General features: G+C 44.0%; 1 protein-coding gene and 1 long non-coding RNA gene across 3 annotated transcripts in view; one reads left to right on the forward strand and one right to left on the reverse strand.

Annotated features, from left to right (window-relative positions):
* Positions 1-270: 270 nt before the first annotated feature.
* Positions 271-11,766, reverse strand: LOC117369028. The gene is made up of 2 exons (XR_004541067.1): positions 11,651-11,766; positions 271-1,920 (listed from the first exon to the last, which is right to left on the reverse strand). It is a non-coding gene; the product is annotated as an uncharacterized LOC117369028 (long non-coding RNA).
* Positions 11,767-11,917: 151 nt separating this feature from the next.
* Positions 11,918-26,322, forward strand: part of SMG1 (SMG1 nonsense mediated mRNA decay associated PI3K related kinase) — a 257,696-nt gene continuing 243,291 nt past the window's right edge. For both annotated transcript variants that reach the window (XM_033962915.1, XM_033962916.1), the window contains exon 1: positions 11,918-12,333. In XM_033962915.1, coding sequence (XP_033818806.1) covers positions 12,254-12,333 — 80 coding nt within the window. In that variant the 5' untranslated portion in view covers positions 11,918-12,253. The remainder of the gene's footprint in view (positions 12,334-26,322) is intronic.

The raw sequence follows: 26,322 nt of genomic DNA on the forward strand, positions 1-26,322 counted from the left end.
TGCACAGGTCAGAACCTTTATATTCTCTTTTGGAAAGACGAGTCTTCACTGTGTCACTCATATCTAAGTAACAAGTGCTAGAGAAACAACGGACATGTACAATATCTGTGTACTACGTTTTGAGTGCCACTCTAGTTGAGATCTCCAGCTTGCTTCAGAAAAGGCATTTATACTACTCTTTACATGAAATAATTCTCTTTTGGATAGGGCAGCTTTTCTCTGGAGTACCTCATGAGTGGCTCTGAAGAGTGAACATGGTCTTGAATTTAATATCTGATAAATTTAGCATTTATTTTTATGTTGTTGTACTCATTAGCATTTACACGGGTATCTCAGAATACATCTGGATACATTCTTATTTTATATTTCATAAACAGAATATCCCTATGCTTGAAAAACAATTTAAGCAATCATTCTCTATCAGAAACAATAGCAAAGGGTAGCTGGAACTAGTGCCTCAGTATCTGATCTCTCTAGGAAATTTGTTAAGTCCAAACTGTCTGCATACAAAATCTGCTGGTTAGGACTCTTGTTTCTTTTTCTTCTCAGGCAAATAATAAATTCTGGAGAGAGGTGGATATGAGGCCTCTGAAACCTTCAAAAGCTCAGTTAAATATCTTCTAAACATATCTTGAGCATTAACTGAAAATTTATAATCCTGAGATTACACCTTCTGACAGCGTTCTCCAACATATCTTGTTTTAAATGTAAACTCCCACTGTCTTTCACCCAACCTTGGGCCTCCAATGAGTTCAACCTGGTCTCATAGTCCACAGATCTGTTTTCCAAAGTTTAAAGTCTATTTTTAACATCTAAATTTTCTGAGAGAACCAGAGTACAGTGGGAGAAGAGTACTTGTATCTGGTTGTCTAGAGAGAGAGCTGCATAGTAGAAATAGCTTCCCAAATAGACTCAAAATTAAAGGCATTCGTTCTTTGCAGTGGGGTAACTTCTATTCTGGCACTCTCTGAGGAAATTTGAGTACCTGAACTCCAAGTTGATGGAAAAACTTTCGCAAGTTCCTTTTCATGTTGGTTTTTTAGTTCCTCCACTGACAATTCAGTTGACTCAAACTGCTCCAAAACAGCTGCGGACTGGTCCCACAGCGCTAGTGCAAAGGAGAAGCACCTCAATCCGGTATGGCTTCCAAAACTACCCCCGTCAATAGAAGTTGTGTCGGCGGGTTCCGCTCCCCCCGGAGGCAAGGTGACACCTTCAATGGAGAACATGAACGCCTCAGCCAGTGTGCTTCCTCCTGCCGAAGCTCCCTCCAGTCACTGTGTAGCAGAACTTTGCTCAAGAAAGGTGTCCATCAGTCCTGTTAATGAAGTAACATTTGCAGATTCATCCGTGAAAACCCAGATCTTTGATTTCCTCTTCACCATCAGTAAAAAAGAAAGGAAACCTTGATGGCATCTCTGTGAGCTCTTCAAGCAGCCATTTTAGATAAGCTCCTCCTATTGATACTATTAATGTTGGGTGAGAGGAGGCAATCTGGAACAGTTGCTAAACTACAAGGAACAATGTTGGATTTTGCAATTCAGTGCCCATGAGGGTTTGAATGAAGAGCTGGACCAGATGACGTTGATTTATGCAATGTCTTTTTAAACATGTTGAAGTATCATGATGTGTTGCAGTGACACCAATGGGATTAAATGGTAGTAAAATGCCACCATCATTATTTTGATATGAAATAAAAGGGCCACTGTATAACCGCACAGTATGTTCTATGAGAAGTACATCCTGCGTGGGAAGGATTTTTTTGAAAGTGATGACAAGTGGAATCCTCATGTTATTTATTTTCTATTTATTTAGGTGTATTTGACATTTCTGGTGCCTTAACCCTGATGAAAGTTACTGAAACATGGATACATTTTGGGAGAGGTGGCCATCAGAATGAAGATTTAAAACCTAAAAAAACTTCAAAAAATGAAATAAGAAAATAGAATTACACAAGTGTTATATGTAATAACATTTGGATCACTGAGGTACTTAGTTATGTGATGAATAAAAGAGAATTTCCTGCTCATTTAGCTACTATTACTACAGATTTTGCTTATGCTAGTACACGAGATTTTTTTAAGCTTACGAGTTATGAAATACTAAAAGTGTGTTTGCTCACAAATAATTAACTTAACCCTCTTTGCAGTTGTATGAGTGAGCATTACAGGAAAACAGCAACTGAACAGCTAAACATTTGCAAATAATAACATAACATAAAAATTTATTTATAAATCGCAGTACCTTTTAGGTCAAAGTGATGTATAAAAATAAAAAACTGACCATTATCAGCAAAATTACATAATATTCAAATTATAAAACCAATTCAATCATTCACATACTTAACAAATAATTCAGTTTTTAATAACCTTCTAAAGTGAATATAAGAAACAGAGGGGTCCTTTTACTAAGTCACACTAAAAATTAGTGCACACTAAATGCCAAGCCATCCATTATATTCTATGGGCGCCTTAGCATTTAGCGCACGCTAAATCGGTTAGTGCGCCTTAGAACCCCAGAATAAACAAGCGGGAGGCAAAATTCAGGGTCCTAAAGAGCTGCTTTGTAAGCAAGTAGTCTGCTAACATATCTTTTGTGTGAGCAACTTTTTACCAAAGGAAAAGCAAAGAAAGGAGAACTTTCTGAAGAATGCAAACAAAAATGCATCAACTAAACATTTTGGCAATAAGTCATCTAAAGCTTTATAACAAATACAGCCAAATTTAAAAAGTACTCGTCCCTCTACTGGAAGCTGAAAAGGTTCTGGTCCCAATACTGCCTCACATACTCTGTCGTTTCTGGTACAGATGCATCTGGGGACGGTCTCTTTTCAGAAGCCAGTACTGGAATTTAAAATTTAAAATAATTTAAAATCAGCCTTACTGATGAATTTTGTATAATTTGAAGTCTCTGAAAAGGTTTTTTGAGAACCTAAGTATATAATATTCCAATAATCTAAAATGCTAAGTACAAGAGATTGCACTAATAATTGAAAGGGAAAATCGTCAAAATATGACCTGATTGATTTAAGCTTCCATAATATAGTAAAACCTTTCTTGACCACAAAAATTACCTGAGATGACATTGATAATGTTCTATCAAGATGTACTCCTAAAATTTTAATGGTAGGTAATAGCGGGTATTTAATTCCATTTAAATTCAATTTTTCTTCTCCAATTTTAGCCAAGAAAGATATAAAAAAAGCTCTTTTCCTAAGCCATGGTAGAGGTTTCTACTGCAGCACACAGTGATAAATGCTCTGACACCCATAGAATTCCTGTGAGAGTCGAAGCTGCATTGGAGCATTTGGCGTCCTGGGCTGCGGTATAAACCTCTACCATGGCTTAGGAAAAGAGGGTCTTAGTTTTCTCCCTATTTAGGTTCAATTTAAATTCCGATATCCAACTTTCCACTATTGTTAGTACCCTTTCAATACTTAAATGTTGTCTGCATAAGCAGAAGCCTGATCCTCTCCCTCCTGCTTCTTGGAGGGGATAGTTCTAATTTCTTATGCATTTATTCTGCACAGAGACTTCTACATATACTATGATGAGATTTTGCAAGTTTTATTGATGTGGCTACAGGCAGTAGCACGCATAAGCATACTGAAGATGGAGACTGGTGATGGGTAATTGAGCAGGAGGTGGTGGGCCTGGAAGGCATAGCCAAGGCAACAATTTCCAAATTATAATGGATAAATAGTACAGGAGAGATATAGAGCAGTGGAGCAAGAGAGTGAATTTGACCTTTGTTTCACACTTAGGACTATACTATGAATGAAGTCAAAGGTTAATTCAACTGGACTGTGATAAGTAATTAAACTGAATAAAACGTGAAATTTTGTAGTGACCCTGATAGCAAAGATGCAAATGGAAGAAAAAAATAGCTGACATGGTAAAACAGGGAGACAAGACATTTCTTAGATATATTAGTGATAGGAAGAAGTGCAAAAGTGGCATTGTGAGACTCAAAGGTGAAAGGGAGGAATTTGTAGAAGCTGAGAAAAGGCCAAATTGCTTAACAAATATTTCTGTTGTGTTCAAGGCTGACGTGCCGGGAGTAGGACTGCAGAAAACAGTGAATAGGGATGGAGGAGTAATAGACCCTGATCGATTTTCAGAGGGTAAAATAAAGGTAGATAAAGCAATGGGGTTGGATGGTGTACATCCGAGGGTACTGAAGGAACTTAGGGAAATTCTGGTGGCTCCGCTGACAGACCTTCTCAATGATTCTCTAGAGTCTAGAGTGGAACTGGAGGACTGGAGAAGGGCGGATGTGGTCCCTCTCCACAAAAGTGGAAGGAAGAAGTAGGGAATTACAGGCCGGTAAGTCTGACTTCTGTGGTAAACAAATTAATGGAAACACTTTTAAAATAGAGAATGGTCAAGTTTCTGGAATCCTGTGGATTACAGGACCGGAGGCAAAATGGATTCAATAGAGTTAGGTCTTGTCAGACAAATCTGATCAATTTCTTTGATTGGATGACCAGAGAATTGGATAGAGGATGTGCGCTAGATGTGGTGTATTTAGATTTTAGCAAAGCCTTTGACAATGTTCCACACAGATGTTTAATAAATAAACTGAATGCCCTCGAGATGGGTCCCAAAGTGATGGGCTGGGTCAAGAATGGCGACAGAGGGTAGTGATCAATGGAGATCGTTCTGAGGAAAAGGATGTTACCAGTGGTGTGCCTCAAGGTTCTGTTCTTGGGCCTGTTCTTTTTAACATTTTTATAAATGATATTGCTGAAGGGTTACATAAGAACATAAGAATTGCTGCTGCTTGGTCAGACCAGTGGTCCATCATACCCAGCAGTCCGCTCATGCGGCGGCCCCCAGATCAAAGACCTGTGCCCTAACTGAGACCAGCCCTACCTGCGTTCGTTCCGGTTCAGCAGGAACTTGTCCAACCTTGTCTTGAATCCCTGGAGCGTGTTTTCCCTTATAACAGACTCTAGAAGAGCATTCCAATTCACCACCACTCTGGGTTGTCGGGTAAGATTTGTCTCTGTGGATGATACCAAAATCTGCAATAGAGTAGACACACTGGATGGTGTGAATAACATGAAGAAAGACCTGGCGAAGATTGAAGAATGGTCTGAAATTTGGCAGCAAAAATTTAATGCTAAGAAATGCAAGGTCATGCATTTGGGCTGCAAAATTCCAAGGGAATGGTACAGTTTAGGGGGTGAAGAACTTATGTGCACGACAGAAGAGCGGGACTTGTGTGTGATTGTATGTAATGATCTTAAGGTGGCCAAACATTTTGAAAAGATGATGGCAAAAGCTAGAAGGATGCTAGGTTGCATAGGGAGAGGTATTGCTAGTAGGAAAAAGGAGGTATTGATTCCCCTGTATAAGACATTGGTGAGACTTCAGTTAGAATATTGTGTACAATTCTAGAGGCCGCACTTTCAGAAAGATATAAAAGGGATGGCGTCAGTCCAGAGGAAGGCTACTAAAATGGTATAAGGTCTTCATCATAAGGCGTATGGGGACAGACTTAAAGATCTCAATCTGTATTCTTTGGAGGAAACGCAGGAGAGGGGAGATATGATAGAGACTTTTAAATACCTACGTAATGTAAATGCGCATGAATTGAGTCTCTCTCATTTGAAAGGAAACTCTGCAATGAGAGGGCATAGGATGAAGTTAAGAGGTGATAGGTTCCGGAGTAATCTAAGGAAATACCTTTTTACAGAAAGGGTGGTAGATGCATGGAACAGTCTCCTAGAAGAGGTGGTTGAGACAGAGACTGTGTCTGAATTCAAGAAAGCCTGGGATAGGCTTGTGGGATCTCTTAGAGGAAGAGATAATGGTTACTGCAGATGGGCAGACTAGATGGGCCATTTGGCCTTTATCTGCCATCATGTTTCTACTCATTCTCTGCCTGGATTGGAAACAGAAATTAACTAGAATAAAACAATTATTGCAGAACTTTTATCTTCTCTAGAAAATTGAGAAGTTGGAATACTCCTTGAAGAGGTGTAGTAAGAAATTACTTAAGACTGAAAAATAACTTTCAAAATAAAATGTATAGATATTTATGAGAAGTCTTGGGAGGTTCCAGAGGCATCCTTTCCCCAAATTATTTCAGATTATTTACCTGCTAATTCTAATTTTAAGGAGGTGGTATTCAAGTCTGCTCAAAAATGCCAGACAATTCCAATCCACTTCTGGATCTATATAGATTTTAATATAAAATATCCTGATGAGCTTGCAGAGAAATCCTCATCCCCCGAATGCAAATGATGAATAAATGTTCAAATTGCTACGAACTTTTTACACTAGAAAGGCCAGGCCACTACTGCTTGCTTTTATGTGCTCTTATGTACCTGACTGTTGATGCGAGGTTGCTAATTGAAAGATTTTTGCACCTACTGAGAGAAATAACTAGTAGACTGACCCCAGAGACAGAGATCTAGCTTAGATCTACCATTTAAAGCTGATTCCTGCTTAACATAACATAAATATTTATTTATATACTGCGAAAGCCTTTCAGTTCAAGGCGGTTTACAAGAAGAATAGCTGAATGTAGGTAGTGAACTACAACATATGAGAGAATATTAAAAATTATATGGAACACATAGAACATATAGCGGGAGATTTAGCAGAGTTGTATAAGGGGAGATAAATATTAAGTAAGAATGATCATGGTCTTAAAGCAACAAGGGAAGTGCGGAGAACTGAAAATGTCTCTCTAGCACATGAAATCTCAAGAATCTTTTGTGCTCTGGAAATATGGAGATTGGCCTCTGTCAAATCCAGGGAGGTCAGGAATTTCCCTGGTGCAACCACCACATTAACTGAACAGTCTCCATGTGGAACCATGGCACCTTTAGAAACATAGAAGATGACGGCAGAAAAGGGCTACAGCCCATCAAGTCTGCCCACTCTGCTTACCCACCCCCTGTCTATGCCCTAATGACCCAATTTCCTTATCTTGACCCTCGTAGGGATCCCACATGGGTATCCCATTTATTCTTAAAGTCTGGCACGCTGTCTGCCTCGATCACCTGCACTGGAAGCTTGTTCCAATGATCAACCACTCTCTCTGTGAAGAAATACTTTCTGGTGTCGCCATGAAATTTTCCGCCCCTGAGTTTGAGCGGGTGCCCTCTTGTGGCCGAGGGTCCCTTGAGAAAGAAAATATCATCTTCCACTTCGACACGTCCCGTGAGGTACTTAAATGTTTTGATCATGTCTCCCCTCTTCCTACGTTCCTCAAGAGTGTAGAGCTGCAATTTGTTCAGTCTCTCTTCGTACGAGAGACCCTTGAGCCCCGAGATCATCCTGGTGGCCATCCGTTGAACCGATTCAATTCTGCGCACATCTTTACTGTAATGTGGCCTCCAGAATTGCACACAGTACTCCAGATGAGGTCTCACCATGGCCCTGTACAACGGCATTATGACTTCAGGCTTTCGGCTGACGAAACTTCTATTGATACAACCCAATATCTGCCTTGCCTTAGATGAAGCCTTCTCCACTTGATTGGCAGTTTTCATGTCTGCACTGATGATTACTCCTAAATCTCGTTCTGCTGAAGTCCTAGTTAAAGTTTCTCCGTTCAAAAAGTACGTCCTGCATGGATTTCCGCTTCCGAGGTGCATGACCTTACATTTCTTAGCATTGAAGCCTAGCTGCCAGGTTGAGGACCAACTTTCCAATGTAAGCAGGTCCTGCGCCATATATTCTGTAAACTGCATTCACTTACTATATTACATAGTTTGGCGTCATTGGCGAATAGTGTTATTTTACCTTGAAGCCCTTGAGTCAGATCCCCTATGAATATGTTGAAAAGGAGTGGACCCAGGACCGAGCCCTGCGGCACTCCACTGGTCACCTCCGATGTTTTAGAGAGGGTACCATTAACCACCACCCTCTGAAGTCTGCCACTCAGCCAATCATTGACCCATGCAGTTAGTGTCTCTCCTAACCCCATCGATTCCATCTTGCTTAGCAGCCTGCTGTGTGGGACACTGTCAAAAGCTTTCCTGAAGTCCAGGTACACAACGTCCAAAGACTCTCCCAAGTCCAACTTTCTTGTTACCCAGTCAAAGAAGCTGATGAGATTGGATTGGCAGGACCCTTGGTGAATCCATGCTGACTGGGATCCCGAAGATTCCCTTCATTCAAGATCGTGTCCAATTTGCTTTTAATTAGTGTTTCCATGAGTTTGCACACTATTGATGTGAGACTCACCGGTCTATAATTCGCAGCCTCTGCCCTGCAACCCTTTTTATGCAGAGGAATGACATTAGCTAATTTCCAGTCCAGGGGAACTTTCCCCTTACTTAGGGAGAGATTGAATAGCTCAGCCAACGGTTTCGCCAGGATATCGCTCAATTCTCTGAGCATTCTTGGGTGCAAATTGTCTGGTCCCATGGCTTTGTTCACCTTGAGTCTTGCCAGTTCACTGTAAACTTCACCTGGTGTGAACTCAAAATTCTGAAACGGGTCTTCTGTGCTTTGTGTTGCCTTCAACTGGGGACCGTGTCCCGGTGCCTCACAGGTGAAGACTGAGCAGAAGTATTCATTCAGTAGTTCGGCTTTATCGGAATCTGCTTCCACGTAACTTCCGTCCGGTCTTCTAAGGCGTACTATCCCGCCTGTGTTCCTTTTTCTGTCACTAATATACCTGAGGAAGGATTTGTCCCCCTTTTTAATGTTTTTTGCCAGAATTTCTTCCATTCGAAGTTTTGCCTCCCTAACTGCCATTTTGACCGCTGTAGACCTGGTCCTATATTCTACTTTTGCCTCTCTTTTCTCCGTGCGCTTGTAGGAGAGAAACGCTTTTTTCTTCTCCTTAATGAGGTGCGAGATCTCCGCGGTGAACCATTGGGGTTTATTGTTTCTTTGTCGTTTATTTACTGATTTTATGAAGCGCTGCATTGACTGACTTTAGATCCAGGATCGGTCTTTAATCGTCTTTCTTGGGCACTATTGAGTATCTGCCCAAGCCCAATTCTTCATGACGAATGGGTTCTATGGCTCAAACATCTAAGAGCCTTTTTACTGTTGCTCAGACTCTGACCGCCTTCTAACTGATGAATCCACAAATTAATCCTCCAAAGGGGTAGCTGAATTTGAGCTTGTATCCGACTTGTATTATCTCTAGCACTCAGCAGTCCGAGCTAATCTGCACCCATGCCTCCCAAAAGGCCTTTAACCTTCCTCCTATTTGCAGAGGCACAGCTACTGTCCTGGAGTCATTGAGACTTTCTGGAAGTTGCAGGGACACAAGGACTGGAGGACTGAGTATACCTTAAGTTCCTTACCTCTGCCAAGAACTTTAATATGTTTTCTGGGTACCAGTTCCTCCAGAGTACTGACAAAAGCACCTTGAGCCATGAAAATTACTCTGACTAGATCTCTAGGAGCATGAGATTTGCTGTCTGGAAGAGTCTTAGGTCAACGGTCTGCTACATTGGCCATAAGGACATCCAGCCCTTTACTGAAGCACTTATTCCCCTTAAAGGGAAGCCTGCTTAGAGTGGCTTTCAAAGCTGAATCTCCCACACACTGGCTGACCCAAAGCATTCTGAGGCTGGAGAAAAATGTCATATAGGGCATCCACTACATCAGGGGGGACACAAGGACTGGAGGACTGAGTATACACATTAATAGCTGAACATAATTTCTCAAGGATATTTTGATTCATTTTGCATAAAAGATTATATAGAGGTTTACTTCTCAAGCAGAATGGGATGGGCCATCAGGACCATAGCCCTACAACTAGACAGCATAGGGATGAGATTGGGGCAACAAAACAAACCAATCAAAAAGGTGTTGTGCTATCTTGTTCATAATTTTGTACACTTGTGACATTCTTTTTAATTTTTATATTATTATTATTTTAGAAACTACTTTGATCTTACATTGTAGCTAAGAGGTATATAAAGTATTGTAATAAACATAAACATTTTGAAGAACACAGTTGCTGAAGATGCTTTCCTGTAAAAACAGCTAGCACCGTTCCACATATTTTTAGTGAGATCATTCTCCAATGCTCATTTCTGGTGCAATGTGTTTAGGGTAGTCCTTAAGCAGTAATTCAAAGCTTTAGCTTTGGGAGTTAAAACAGCATCAGCGGCCTCTTTCATGGCATGCACCTGTTATACAAGAGTCCATAAGATTCCTGTCACATGATGGTGTCTATCCCCAGCTGGTAATGGTGGGGATTGATTATGTAGTGCAGGGGTGTCCAACCTTGGTGTCCAACCCATCTCTGGGCCGCATTGGCTGAAAAAAATGTTCTGGGGCCGTGCAAACGCTGCAGCAAGACAGAGGAGGTAGCCAGCAAGACGGTAAACACCCGGGGGCAGCAGCAGAAAACATTGCATCGCCCTCAACCGGGGCCGCACAAAATACTTCATGGGGCTGCAGTTTGGACACCCCTGATGTAGTGGATGCCCTATATGACATTTTTCTCCAGCCTCAGAATGCTTTGGGTCAGCCAGTGTGTGGGAGATTCAGCTTTGAAAGCCACTCTAAGCAGGCTTCCCTTTAAGGGGAATAAGTGCTTCAGTAAAGGGCTGGATGTCCTTATGGCCAATGTAGCAGACCGTTGACCTAAGACTCTTCCAGACAGCAAATCTCATGCTCCTAGAGATCTAGTCAGAGTAATTTTCATGGCTCAAGGTGCTTTTGTCAGTACTCTGGAGGAACTGGTACCCAGAAAACATATTAAAGTTCTTGGCAGAGGTAAGGAACTTAAGATATATCTTGAACACTAAAGGGGTAATTCTTTAAGGAAACAAGTAGATTTAAGAAGCATGTGTGTCAGGGCTGGCTCAAAGCATGTGGTACCCTGAGCTATCTTTTGTACTAGCAGCCCATCCCCCCACCGCAATCTGGCATCTCCCCCCCCTGTGGTCCACTATTTCCTCCTCTCTATCCACTCCCCCTCCTTCTGGACCAAGTGATGCACTGGCTCAAGGCACTGTTGATAAAAGGTGCCAAAATCCCAATCTCACATCTATCCTTCTAGAAGTTTGAAGGTACACCAGACTGCGATTTTGGCGCCCTGTGCCAGGGCCTTATCTGGTCCATAGGCTGAACTGGCCCTGATGCGTGTGCATAAATGTCAGATTGCTTGTCATTTAAGCATGTATGTGAAAACATATGTGCCTAAATGACAATAATTTAGCTACCTACTATTCTGTTAAATACACCCATGTACAATACATACTTTGTAGGTGGGCAGAGTCTACCAGACACGGGCAACTCCAGTCCTCGAGGGTCGGAATCCAATCGGGTTTTCAGGAGTTCCTCAATAAATATGATCTATTTGTATGCACTGCTTTCAATGCATATTCATTGGGGAAATCCTGAAAACCCGATTGGATTCCGGGCCTCGAGGACCGGAGCTGCCCATGTCTGAAAGCATAGACAATAATCTAGCTACATACTATTCTGTTAAATACACCCATGTATACTTAGTAGGTGGGCAGAGTCTAAGCATAGACAGGGCACACAATTAAATGCCTATCTCCCCAAATTAGGTGCCATCATTTACCCCTTGAAAGTGCCCACGTCTACTGTTCTATACAGGAAGTAGGTAGGTATCATTAGGCAACCTTTTAAAGCGTTGTCCTTTCAAAGGTCAATATAAACGTTAAATAATAATAATAAAAAAAATAAATTACAGAAAGGCATGCTCTCTTTGTGAAAAAATTATCCGGCAAGGAGAGGTCCACAATCGTCCGTTATCCTCAACTCCCATCCCGAGAAAGGCAAGCGAAGCAACTGCCCTCCGTCAGGCCTGGCTTCTTGGCCAGCGTCTCCGTGACCCACGCTCTTTGCGCCGGCCGAAGCTCGGAAAGAAGTTTCCTCTCCCGGCGGGGCCAGCAAAGCGCCCACCCCAGACTTTCCCCTCTCAGCGCCAGCAGGCCGCACGCAACCTGACGGCAGCCCCCGAACTCCCCGCCAGTATCCCAGCATGCCTTTCTGCAGCGGGAGGCAGGAGCAGAGAGACTGCACGGAGGAGACAGCTGGCCGCCGCTACTGAGGGGAAGACGGAACTTCTCCGTCTTTAGCAAGCGCGGCTGAAGACCGTAAACGCTCCCAGCGTTCCGTTCTTGACCCTCCTAGTCCCCCCGCTTCTCCCGTCAATCTTTCACTCTTTCCCCCCACCCCCCTCGCTTTATTATTATTATTTTTTTTGAATGTGCCAATTTATAAGACTAGTTCCCGTGTATGGTTTCTGACTCTTAGGTTCGGGTGCTGGCCATGCCGTCTCGGGGAAGGTAATGAGCCGCAGAACCCCCGGGTCTCGGCTGAGCGGGAGCACCAAGCAGTATCACAGGAACTGGAATGACTGGCAACCCAGGTCGGTTTCGTTTTCCTGCAGTATGTAGGGGTGGTGGGGGGGGGAAGGCCTAGGCCTCGGGGCCCTGGCTCCGGTCGAAGGAGCAAAGGCGGCTGTTTGGAGGCCGCAGGGCGATGGGGGGTGGGGAGGCCTCTTCCTGGGCACTGCTCTATGCCGAAGTGGGCCCTTTCGTTACATCAGCGTTTCCGCCACGGCTTTAGGAAGCATTCACGGCGGCTGCAAATGATGTCCGTGGCTAAAGCGCTCCCTTCCCCTCCCCCCACCACCACCTTTTCTATAGGAACTGGCTGGGTGTGTTGGCACCTAATTTTAGGCCTACTCGGGTTTTCACGGAGTGGGGGGTGGAATTAGAAACGCATTGGCCCTTCGCTTCCAGGAGAAATGCTGGCAAAATCGAGCCTCTCCTTCCCCCCCCAAAAAAAAAATCGAACCAAATGTATCTGTTATCGTGTGGCTGGGAAAGTTCTTTGGTTTGCTTCCTTTAGATACGGTCGTTGCGCTTCGCCGTGGGTAAAGCCTTAATTTTGGACGCCTGTTTTGATTTATTCTAGTTATCAATTTCTTTTCAGATCTGTGCAAGTGCACCTTCTCTATTAGAAAATGCAAAGTGTTTTTTAAAATATAAATCGGGACCACATTGAGACGCCTATTTAAGGACCGATTAGTTTAAGTTTGGAGTAGTAGATTTGTGGTGGGACAAGAGGCCTGTTAAAGTATCACTTAAACTAACATTTAACCATACCGTACTGGTCTTATTTCTTGCAATTTAAATCCATATAAATTTTAAGATTGTGCTTTTTTAAAATTTAAGTTTATACTAACCAGGATACGTTCACATAAAAAGAAATAACCGTTCAAGTGACATGTCTCAAAACTGGTTTTATTCCCTTTACTAGTTATCTAATAGTTTTGACCTGTAAATTGCTAGTGAATTTGGAGATACTCTCTCCACGTTTGGAAAGTGCACATCCAGCAAACAATATAGGAATAATGGAAGGATTTTGTTTGTTTTGACTTTTTAAGCAGTTGTCATATTGCTTTGTTTAATAATTTGCCATCCAAATACAGTAGTTAATCTTGGTGGTATTCCTTATGTATGCCATATTTTGTGTGTGTTTTATTTTTAGTTTTTCTATATTGCATGACTTTGTTATGTAAGATTATGATGGTACCATTTGTGCCTGGTCACCCTGTACAGGAGATCTAGTGTTTTAAGTCATGTTGGGGTTTCATGATTTTTATACCTAAAGGTAGTTGTAAAACTGCATCCATTGTATACTGTGCAAACTTTCAAAAGTAGGTATGTGAAGTAATACTATATGCGCTTGATTACTGTTTAACTATTACATTTTAAATTAAGTTTGTATTTTTTTCTGTAGCTCTTTGTATTTTATCATCAGCCTTGAACATTTATGGAAAGGCAGGCTATTAATACAAAATATTAATGTCTTAGATTCACTCCTATTGATTAGTATTACAAACACAATCAGTCTCATGCACTTGCATTAAAAAAAATAGTTGTATCCTATTGGCATGGGGATTCTCTGGGTTGTGGGGGGAAAAGGAAAACAAATCTGAGTCTTATAAAAGTAATCAAAATGTTCATTGGTTTTTAAAGTGTGTGATGATTTGTTACTACTCCATTGTGGCTTGATTTGTTGCTACTCCATTGTGGCTGTTCATTAGTGTTCATAGGACATGCAAAAGGACATAAACTTCACAAATTTAAACTGATCCTGGTAAAGTTACTTTTGGCTACGTAGGGGTCATTTTACTAAGGCGCACTAAATGATAACGCGTCCATTATATTCTGTGGACGCATTAGCATTTAGCGCGTGCTAATATTTAGTATGCGCTAAATCGGCTAGTGTGCCTTAGTAAAAGAGGGAGTTATTTTGATGTATAGAAAGTTACTGTAAATTAGCATGCTTTGATGAGATGCTTTGGCATATGTGTAATTATAGGCCATGTATTGCTTTGCCATTTATAATAATGCATTACAGTATACCTGTCTCAAAGCCCAGAATTATTGGCTACTGAGCAGGCAAGAGATTTTGTAAGAAAGAAAGAACATCTAGAGTATTATTTTCTTTTTCTTTTTTTTTGTAGCACCACTATCAGGAGCTCTAAGACAGTTGACTAATTTTGATATTCCCTTTCTGTTTCCAACTTTTGTATGGTGCAATAAAATGGAAGAAAATGGCATTCTTGAGGGACAAATGGAAAAGTGGATTAAAATTATGTTTAAATTATAATTATTTTCTTATACCTGTGGAATGAGAAGGCGGTATATACATTTTTTAAACAAACACCAATAAGAGTCTTAAAATATAACTGAAGATATTGTTTAGAAAATAATACAGAAAGATAAAATTATGTGGTTGCCTTTGTTTTAAATGAGTTGAACTTATAAACTTAGGGTCCCTTTTACAGTACCACAATAACGATTCTCCTGCTGCAAATGCACCAAAACCCATTCAGTTCCTATGGGTTTTGGTGTATATGCTGTGGGAGAATCATTACTGTGGCTTTGTAAATGGGGCCCTTAAATTTACTTAGACTTGGATCCACCTGTGTACTTTGGCACATTAGGCAGCAAGTGTTCTGTAGTGTGTTCAATCAGCCAAGATACTAAAGCCCTGATGCTCAAAGTTCTGACTCCACGGTATAAAATACCATGGTTTTGGTGATTTTTCTTCATTGGGTGATGCTCAGCACAATAGTATGCAAATTATATGCATGCTATTTCTGCAGAGCAGCCCTGGTAAAAGGGGGAGGAACTGTGCCAGGCGCTTACTCAGAAGAGCAATCGCTAGACACAGCTCCTACTCCTGCCTGCAGCTCTCATTTGCCTTCCCTCTGCCCAGCTGATGGCGGCTCCAGAGTCGCGATCAGCAAGCTGGCAGAAGGGAGAGCAGCAGTTGCTGGCTTAGTTGATGCGCAGCTTCCCTTGCTGGCTCAAGAGCTGCAATCAGCGGGTTTTTTCTTTAAAGGACACAGCTGGTGTGTGTTGTGTGAATGCATGACAGTTGTGCCCTTCTTAAAAAGCTCCTGCTTTCCCTGCCAGCCCTATAAATGTTTTTTTAATGGGCGCTGCTGTTGTGTGCGTTAGTTTTGTACTTCACAATGCAACTAAGGGCAACTCCAGTGCTGCTGGAAAATTATGATCCTAAATGGGGGTGGTGATTCCTTTTGTGCATCGCAAGGAGAGCTTATTTAAGTACTAATGAGCTCCTTGTGATGCATTTGCATAGGATTCTTGGTGGCTGCTATGAGGATTGCACGCTCAAGAAATGGGCCACGACATGGCAAATGAGGTTTAACGTGGATAAGTGTAAAGTGATGCATGTCGGTAACAAAAATCTTATACAGGATGTCCAGTGCAGTACTTGGAGAGATCCCCCAGGAAAGAGACTTGGGAGAACTGGTCGACAAGTCAATGAAGCTGTCCACGCAATGTGTGGCTGCGGCGGCGAAAAGGGCGAACAGAATGCTAGGAATGATTAAGAAGGGGATCACGAATAGATCGGAGAAGGTTGTCATGCCGCTGTACCGGACCATAATACACCCTCACTTGAAATACTGCGTCCAGCACTGGTCGCCGTACATGAAGAAGGACACAGTATTACTCGAAAGGGTCCAGAGAAGAGTGACTAAAATGGTTAAGGGGCTGGAGGAGTTGCCGTACAGTGAGAGATTAGAGAAACTTCTCCCTTGAAAAGAGGAGACTCAGAGGGGACATGATCAAAACATTCAAGATAATGAAGGGAATAGACTTAGTAGATAAAGACAGGTTGTTCACCCTCTCCAAGGTAGAGAAAATGAGAGGGCACTCTCTAAAGTTAAAAGGGGATAGATTCCATACAAATGTAAGGAAGTTCTCTTTCACCCAGAGTGGTAGAAAACTGGAACGCTCTTCCGGAGGCTGTTATAGGGACTTAGTCCTCCAGGGACTCAAGACAAAGTTAGACAAATTCCTGCTGAACCAGAACGTACGCAGATAAGGCTAGTCTCAGTTAAGGCACTGGTCTTTGACCTAAGGGCCACCACGTGAGCGGACTGCTGGGCGCGATGGACTACTGGTGGCAGCAGAAGTGGCAATTCTTATGTTTTTAATCCTTTTGAAAATCATCAGGAGAGCTTTCTGCAGCAGTAAAAGACTCGTTAAAGCAGTTACTGACATGGGAAGCTTTTGAGTATCGGGGCCTAAAGATCAAGAATGTGCTACGACAGGTCTCTTTTTTTTGATCTCCCTCTTTCAGTTTCCCATTGATTCCCCATTGCATTGCGATTTTGGGATGTCGATAATTCTATTGGGAAGATTGGACTGAGAATTAGTTTGAAAAGACCAAGATCACGCAACTCGATTGTCAAGCCTGTATATAAATAATTAACTTCACCTATCTCAGCAGCATTATGTCCAGTGATGGTAGTGCTGAGAAGGATGTCAATTATAGACTTGACAAGGCGACATCGGTTTTTCAGTAGATACATAAGGGGCAAGAATAATCAATACTATGATGAAAATTAAGCTCTTCAAAGCTACTGCCTTGCTAATTGCAATCTGCCTGAAAAAACCTGAAAAATTATTAAAGAGCATGAAAAACCTGAAAAATTACTAAAGAGCATGAAAGCTGAATGTATTCCATCAGCAATGCTTATAAAGAATTCTTGGCATCGCCTATCCTGACCATATGAGACAATCCTGAGAAGAAGTGACTTAAGGAAAATGTTATAATGCCTTTGTATCGCTCCATGGTACATCCACACCTCGAATACTGTGTGCAGTTCTGGTCACTATATCTCAAAAAAGATATAGTAGAATTAGAAAAAGTACAGAGAAAAATGATAAAAGGGATGGGCCAGCTTCACTATGAGGAGAGGCTCGGGGAAGGTATGATAAAGATGTCTGAATAACGAATGGAGTGGAAAGGGTAGATGTGAATCACTTTTTTATTCTTTACAAAAATACTAGGACTAGGGAGCATGTGTTGAAGCTATTAAGTAGTAGATTTAAAACAAATCAGAGAAAATATTTCTTCGTTCAATGTTTAACTAAACTCTGGAATTCATTGATAGAGATTGTGGTGAAATTAGTTAGCTTGGCAGGGTTTAAAAAAGGTTTGGATAATTTCCTAAAACAAACGGCCATTTGCCATTATTGAGATATCTTTGGGAAATCCACTGCTTGTTCCTGAGATAAGCAGCATAGGATCTGTTTTACTCCTTGGGATCTTGCCAGGTACTTGTGATCTGGATTGGCCTCTGTTGGAAACAGGATACTGGGCTTGATTGAACTTTGGTCTATCCCAGGGGTAGGCAATTCCAGTCCTGGAGAGCCGGAGCCAGGTCAGATTTTCAGGATCTCCACCATGAATATGTATGAGATGGAGTTGCATGCACTGCCTCCTTGAGATGCAAATCTATCTCATGCATATTTATTGTGGATATCCTGAAAACATGACCTGACTGACTCTCGAGCACTGAAATTGCCTACCCCTGGTCTATCCCATTACTGCAGTTCTTATATTCTTAAGGAATATTGTAACAGTGAACAGTCCTGCTGGCCAATTTAATACTAGTTTCAAAGAGAAGTGGTGGTGTTGGTCCTTTTTTAATACAGAACTTGTGCAACCTGGATCAAACTCTTAGTTGCTTTTTGGTAAAGACATTTTCTCCATTTGGGAAAAGGATGTTATAAATGTTTCATCCCTTGCTGGCCTCTGAAACTGCAATGCAGACCTGAAAATAGATCTCTCTTGGCAAAGCTGCTATTGTGCCATTAATTTGCGGGAAAAGAAATAAAACAAAACTTTCAATCAAATTATTTTTCCCTGTGTGGGCATGTGCTCAAGTGGTCCTTTTACTAATCTGTAATAAAATATGGCTTTAGCATGCCCTTACATGAGTCTTTCCCATGTACTACAAGCCAGTTTTACTGCAGCCGGAAGATGGCAAATTTTCCCATTTGATGGCAATGCGCTTATGTTGCCTTTAATGAGCAGTTATTATTTGCTCTTACGTCTTGATGTTGTAAACCTTTCCTGCCTTTGATTGTCATCTTGTGTCTAGCATTGTTAATTATACAGTATACGTTTTCCTGTTGTATTTATTTTATTATTGTTTTTTAATTATTTCCCTTTGATTTTTATCTATTGTTAACTGCTTGATTCGACTTTTTTTTGTTAATAATGGTGGTATATCAAATAAAATAACTGTATAACTGTAACTGTACCACCAGCCAAATTTTAGGCAGTAAGGACTCATGCATTAATAAGCATGTGGTAAAATGATAGTGTTAACTAATTTGCGCTATCGCGCTCTCTCTCTGCCCTTAGACACTAGTGCTGCCCAATTCGTCAATTTGAATTGATTCACTTTGGTGAATTGATTAGTTTTCTTTAAAAATCGGACTCGCTGATTCAGTGACCAACCCTCCCAACATACCTTCGGGCCTCCTAAAGCAGGAGCAGCAACTCTGGCAGCGAAAAGCCTGTCCTAAGTGCTGCCTCTTGCTGGCCATCTGCTGCTCCTGCTTTAGGAGGCTCGATGTCAGAGCTCACAGGGTGGGATGGTGTTGGTCAGGAAGTGTTGCATAGGGGCGTAGGCACCAGTGCTGTGGGTGCCCGAACACCCCAGATATTTTGGGGACCTCACATGACACGTTACCCTCGGCCCCATGGCTTAGGGGGCTCCCCAAAAGCCAGCATGTTTTCCCCTTCTCTCCACTGTTGTCTGGCTTCCTCTTGGCCTCCTGGTCTCACTTTAAAACTAATTATGGCCTGCAGAGAATCGCCGGTGCTGTAGCAATTCTAGAAGGCTGCCATCGGCCTCTGCTGCATGTTCTCTCTGTCGCGGTCAATCCCAGACCAAATCAGGATGTCATGTCAGAGGAAGTTTGTTTGGGAGGCCTTGGGGAAACATGACGGCCTTTGGGGAGCTCCCTGGTGTAGCTATTAGTAGTACACGGAGGGAGGGAGGTGGTCCAAAGAGAGGGACATGTGGTGGGGGGGGGGGGCAAGGTAAAGGGAAAGAAATAATGAGTCTGAAAACAGAGGAGAGGGAGAGAGATGGTGGACAGTGGGAGGGAGGGAAAAGAAGGGGAGAGAAGTTGGATCCAAGGGGTGGTGTGGGGGGAGGGGAATAGAGATGCTGGATAGGAGGGTAGTTGGGAAAAGAAAGGGAGAGATGGTGGCCCCTGAGGTGGTGGGAAGGAATGAGAGATGCTGGGTGAAAGGGTAGTTGAGAAAGAAGAGATGTGGATCTGGGGATGGTGGGATCCATTGCTGCAACCGTTCTTTCACCCAGCAGCATGAGTGAAGTAAGCACGCTGCCTTCTATGGCTGAAAGCTTTCCCTCTGTTACTGCTTCCTGGTCCCGCTTAGGTTGAAAACAGTAGCAGAGAGAAAGCTTCACTCATGCTGCCGGTGGGCCCCAGAGTGCAAGCGTACTGCCTTATTGGATCCCATGGAGGAGAGTAACACAGGAGGTGGGGAGTGGTCATTAGAGAAATGCTGAACTGTAGGGATGGAGATGAAAAAAAGGAAAGATGCCAAACCTCCAGGGCAAGGAAGGAAAACGGAAGGGGAGGACAGAGGTGGAAGATGGATGGTGAACAGAGAGAGAAAAGAAAATGTCAAATGGGCAGGAGATCCTGACAAGCGAGTTAGCAGAAGACAAACAGAAACCAGAGCCTGGGATCAACATGATTTGAATAATGACCAGCAAAAAACAAAAGGAATTGACCCCAAAATATCCACAAAGAAGAAAATCCAGAGAAAACCAAAAAAACTGTGGAGTGACGATGTTCCTAAATGGACTTTATTTGAAAGTATCAAAGTTCCAAAGGTACACCAAAACCATCCACATAAAATAATTCCATCCACATAATGACCAGACAACAAAAGGTAGAAAAAATTAATTGTATTTTTTGTTTGTGATTACAATATGTCAGATTTGAAATGTGTATCCTGCCAGAACTGGTGTTAGGACAGCAAGCGTGAGCTAGGACCTTAACAGAGAGAGGAAAGTCTTTTTTGTTTGTTTATTTTATTTACACCATAGCACCAACTTGGGTAGGAGAGGGCAATTGGGGTCAGGTGGTTGAAGAGGCTACAGAATAAACCCGCCAGGTTGTTTGAAAAAAAAACACCCAACTAGGCAGGAAAATTGAATCTAAAAATCGATTTAATAGGCTGAATCGAATCGAAATTTTTTCCCCTGAATTGGGCAGCACTACTAGACACTCCCCCTCTGAGAGAAATGTTGGAATTTTTTTTTTTAAAAACACATGGTTTGCATGCGCACACTGGGATTTTACTACAGGGCACTTCTGCACTTCCCTCAGTAATCCCTTTTAAGCTGCAGTAAGCATGCGCTAACACAATGTTTCTCAACCTGCCTGCCTGCCCGCCTGTTGGGGGTATGCGGGCTGACCACCGCCTGAGATCTCTCCCTGCCTGCCCCTCCGATTCTTCCCTGCCGCCACACGCCAGCTCCATTCAATTATCCCTCACTGCCGCCACTTCAGGTAAGGAAGGGCCAGGCTCGTGCAGCGATTGCACGCTGCTGGCACACAATCTTTCCCCCCGACGTCAATTCTGACGTTGGAGAGAAGGTTCTGGGCCAGCCAATCACTGCTTGGCTGGCCCGGACCTTTTCTCCAACGTCAGAATTGACTTCAGGGGATGGCTTGTGGGCCGGCAGCATGCAGTCGCATGTGCCTGGCCCTGCCTTGCCTGGAGTTGGGGCAGGGGATAATTGAATGGAGCTGGTGGTTGGGCGGGGGGAATCGGTGGCGGGTCGGCTTGATGGCAGGTGGACTTCAGCGTGGGTCGGCTTCGGGGGAGAGAGGGAGGAAGGGGGTGGGGCAAAAAGGCTGGAAGGCAGTGAGGGGCAGAGAAGGAAGGGAGGGGGCATTAATAGGGGCACGAACTCAGGACACAGAAGGAAGGGAGGGGGCATTTTACACAAGAAGGGAGGAAGGGGGCACTAACCTGAGACATAAGAAGGAGAGAGGGAGGTAATAGGGACAATTATTGGGCACAAGTGTGTGAGTGAGAGGGAACGAGATGGTGTACATGGGGAAAGGAAGAGGAAAATTGGACATAGAGAGGAGTGAAGTAGAGATGCATGGGGAGTAGAAGGATGAGAGGGAGAAATATTGGATATGGTGCTGGAGAGGCAACAGAGGGATAGATTGAAGGGGATGCAAGGGGGAGGAATATTGGGCATAGTGATAGAGGGAGAGATGTGGCATGATGTTGGAGAGGGGTGATAGAAGGAGAAATGGGCATGAGGCTGGTGGGCAGTGGTGAAAAATGCTGCACATGATCTGGGGATGAGAGAGGAAGAAAAGTTGGACTCCTGGAGGGACAGAGAGAGATGCTGGTTGGGGAGTGGAACGAGGTCTGGAGGAGAGGAAGCATGCAGGAGGCAGAAAGAAAGAAAGAAAGAGAAAGAAATATTAGATGCACAGTCAGAAGGAAGTGCAACCAGAGACTCGAGAAATCACCAGACAACAAAGGTAGGAATTAACATTTTATCCCTGGACAAGCAGGCAGCATATTTTCTACATGTGGGTGACGTCATCCACGGAGCCCCGACGCGGACAGCTTTTCAAGCAAACTTGATTGAAGATTTCAAGTTTGCTGGTGCTGCACCACGCATGTTTGTGCCTTCCCACTCCACTAGAGGGTGCATCCCCTCCTCGTGGTCTTCAGTTCTTAGTTTTCCACAGAGCCAGAAAGCCCTGTTGTTTTTCTCTCCATGTTCAAGTGCCTTTCTAGCATTGCAGCTTCATTGTTTTCGTGCAGGAGTCGCTGTGCGCCTTTTTTTCTTCAGGATATTCGATTCGGCATCCGGGGGCTCCCGGTTTGCTGTGGCCGCTTGGCCCTGATCGGCCGCAGCCTGTTTTTTCCCTATGTCCCGGCCCCCTACCGGGTTCAAAAAGTTCACCCAGTGCGGTCGGCTGCTGTCCATAACCGACCCGCATCGTTGGTGTATTTTGTGTCTGGGGGCTGACCACCCGACCGACTCTTTCCCCAGGTGTGCCACTTTTCAGACCCGTGCCCTGCGTCGTTGTCGGGCCCGCATGGCTGAGCTGTTTGTGGTGGAGCAGGCCCTGGTTTCGGCTCCGATCTCGGCCTCGGCCCCGAGTAAGCAGACCTTGGCCTCGAAGGGATCGACTTCGGCTCCGGGTAAGTCCCCACTTTCTTCTTCAGGGTCGGTGCTGGCAAAGAAGCCAACCTTGGAGTCTCCGGCCGTCCATGGTGGGAATGCTCTCTCCCCCGGCCTCGTCAAGACTGTCCAAGCTCTCAAAGCGTGCTTCCGCCTCCAGGGAATACTCATCTTCAAGGTCGCTCTCGGTGGATTGCACCGCTGCACCTGATATGCCTTCTATGCTCTCGGTGCCCGTGTTCCAGGATATGTTGAGGGCCATGATATCCTCGGAGCTCTCCTCGGCTTTGGCCCACTTGACCCCAGCCTCGGCTTCGCGTGCGCTGGACCAGCCTGAGCGTCGTGTCGAGGTTCCTCGGGGCAAGGTGCGTCGGTCTCGGCGTCTTTCTTCCTCGGACTCTTCGCCTCGACTCTCGAGGCATTCTTCGCCCTCGGGGTGCCCTCGGTCGAAGCGCCGGTCGGGGCGAGCCTCGACCCCCATCTCGCCATTTGACGAAGTGACCCCGGGACTCCCCCCCAAGGCGGGGCCGGTCCCCGGGTGTTCGCGCTGCCGGAGATCTCCGGGTCTCGGAGTTATCTTTGTCCAACCCCCGGTTGTTCAAGTCGCCTGCCCAGTCCGGGGCTCCGCTCCAGGAGGCCGCGGCTTCGAGGGGGTCCCCTTCTTTTTCCCGAGGCGGGTCACCTCGGCGTCGGCGGACCTCGGTGCCTCAGACCCCGCGGACGGCTTCATTGATTTGTCAACTAGTACTCCCAAGTCTCTTTTCTGGGGGGTCTCTCCAAGTACTGCACCGGACATCCTGTATTTGTGTATAAGATATTTGTTACCGACATGCATCACCTTACACTTATCCATGTTAAACCTCATTTGCCATGTCGCGGCCCATTTCTCGAGCGTGTTTGTCACGTTGCAGGTCTTCGCAATCCTCCAGCGTTTTCACTACTCTGAATAAATTCGTATCGTCTGCAAATTTAATCACCTCACTCATGTATAAGTACTATATACGATTTATCAAGGAAAACTTATTGGTAGAGCAAAAGGTAACAATTCAGCATGCCTCCAGAAGGTAGCATGGCAGTGAAAGGCTCTGCTGCATGGGCAATATCTGCTGATAGTAAGGGTTCCTGTCATTGCTAGTGGTCATTTGTGGTGCAAGAGAGAAAGGCATGTGGAACCATATAATCACTTTGTTTCTGCAGCTGTCTGATTAGTCTTTATTCTGTAGGCAAAACTGTTCTGAGACTGAGGATCCTTCTGTAATTCTGGTCTTCTCTAGTTCTGGAATAATACACGGTTGAGTCATGTTATTATGACCACTGCCTACCTCTGATGTCAGGGACACACAGCCAATGAACGAATACACATGTTGCATGCAGACTTTGTGGGTAAATAAGGTGGAATCTCAGCAAGTTGCCAATATAGCAACTGTGGCTGTCATGGAGGGGTGTGCGTGTGCAGTTTATCAGACATTGAAAAAGGCATGATCGGCTACTGGGCCAAGGGCAGTGGCATTTTGGGAATGGCGAAGTTTGTGAGCTGTTCATGGGCTGCTGTGGTTAAAGTGTACCGTGAGTGGATGAATGGAACCTTTTTGATGCCCCAACATGGTAACTGTTGGGCAGCATGAGCCATCAATGCAAGAGGTGAATGTTGGCTGCTCAGGTTGGTGTGGGCTGATTGGCACACTACTGTGGAGCAACTCTTCATCCAAACGAATCAGGGAGCTTCCAGATAACATAACATAAAATTTTATTTGTCTACCACAATACATCGTGAAGTTCGATGATACATAGGAGTTAAGGATACAACATAGTACAAATAACAAAGGATCAAAGCAAAATCAGAGTCAAATACAACAGAAGCAAGATAATACAAAGTGAACTCAAGAAATGAACAGAGTAAGAGCCTCAGAACAGGTATAGATCCGGAGACCTGAGAGGTTGGGGGTGGGGGGGGGGTGGGCAGGTGATAAGAGAAAAAGAGTCCATACCTAGAGCTTTTCCTTCATCTAGAGGAGCATGAGAGACTCATGGAGAGGGCGCAGAGTTTAGTGATCTACTAGGAATTTGTTGAACAACTATGTTTTTAAACTTGCCTGAAATACATGTATGACGAAGAGGACCCTATAATGGGGAATAATTCCTAGCTTTAGGGTGTCCAAAATGTTTGTACAGTGAACCCTGTTACGAATGGGGTTCCGGAGCAGATGGCTGGTGACTCCACCTATGTTCATGCGGGTTTGTTGCAAAAAAATAGCTGCGGTTTGCACAGGAGTACCGACATTGGACTTGCACTAATTGGCAAAGGGTTGCTTTCTCCAATGAATCACATTTTGAGCTCCATCAAACGAATGGACATTGACATGTTAGATGTGAAACTGCCAAGAACAAACACCCAGCTACCATTGTTGGACATACACAAGCTGGTGGTGGCAGTGTTATGGTCTGGGGAATGTTTTCTTGGAATGGTCTGTGTCCATTGATACCTATAGAAGGCACTCTCAACCAATATGGGTATCGCTCCATCTTTGCCAATCAAGTTCACCTGAACATGTTGACGGTCTTCCCTATGGCTGTTGGGACCATTATTGTTATGTATTAAGATATTCAGAAAAAAAGAAAAAAGAAAAATAATTTTTTTTTAGATATTTGAAGTGATAGACATATTTGTGTGATGGGATCTTTCAACAGGACAATGCGACATGCCATACTACCAGAATTGTTCGTGAGTAGTTCGCAGACCTCGACCAAGACTTCCAGCTACTTCCCTGACCTAATTTGACAAGTGGATCCACCACCATGCACCTGTCAGCAACTGTTGGACACACATGTTACAGCCTGCATGGCTTCAAATACCTCTAGCAACCAGCATCTTATTAAGTCTCGCGTCATCTGGCTGCCATCCATGCTGTCAGAGGCTTATATTCTGGATATTAATAAGTGGTCATAATAATGTGACTCGAACGTGTAGGCTTAGAATCGCATTAACATATGATGTGCAAGCCTGCATAAGAACATAAGACCAAGATCTATCAAGCCTAACATCTGTCTCTAAGTGGTTAGTCTTGGGTCACTCAAATGGTCAAATGTGCTGTGTATTCCTTTCAGCACTATAGATACATAGTAATAGTAGTGTGCCTCCAAAATCCTCCTCAATTGCTGTCTCTTTGCTGTTGGTGCTTTCTGAAGAATGAGGATTGGAGGTGGGGTACAGGAGGAATAACTGGGGGGGGGGGGGGTAGGATGTAGCCTAGGAGGAGAAATCTCAGGAGAAAAATCAGAGAGAAAATGTTGGAAATGCAAGAGGGAGAGACTGACTCCCTGAACTTCCTACCCTGTCTCCTATGAGTCATTTATATAGAACTAGTCTTTAAGCCCATTACATTAACGGGTGCTAGACTAGATCTGTCTGTCTGTCTGTATTTCTTTATCTCTCTCTCCTTGGCCGCTGTCTGTATCCTTCTGTGTCTCCAACCCGAGCAAAGCTGTCTGCCCCCAGGACACACTTCCCCCCCAAAAGCAGCCCCCTTTCCCTCTCCCTGTCTCTCCATGGTCCTCTTCTGTCGTCCCCCCCAGAGCAAAGCTGTCTGTCCCCAGCACACCTCCCCCCAAAGCAGCCCCCTTTCCCTCTCCCTATCTCTCCATGGCCCCTTCTTTCTCCTTCCAGCACACCCCTCCCCCCAAAGCAGCCCCCTTTTCCTCTCCCTATCTCTCCATGGCCCCTTCTGTCTCCCTCCAGCACACCCCTCCCCCCCAAAGCAGCCCCCTTTCCCTCTCCCTGTCTCTCCATGGCCCCTTCTGTCTTCCCCCCCA

The sequence above is a fragment of the Geotrypetes seraphini genome, chromosome 11, assembly GCF_902459505.1.
Source record: "Geotrypetes seraphini chromosome 11, aGeoSer1.1, whole genome shotgun sequence".
Lineage (NCBI taxonomy): Eukaryota > Metazoa > Chordata > Amphibia > Gymnophiona > Dermophiidae > Geotrypetes > Geotrypetes seraphini.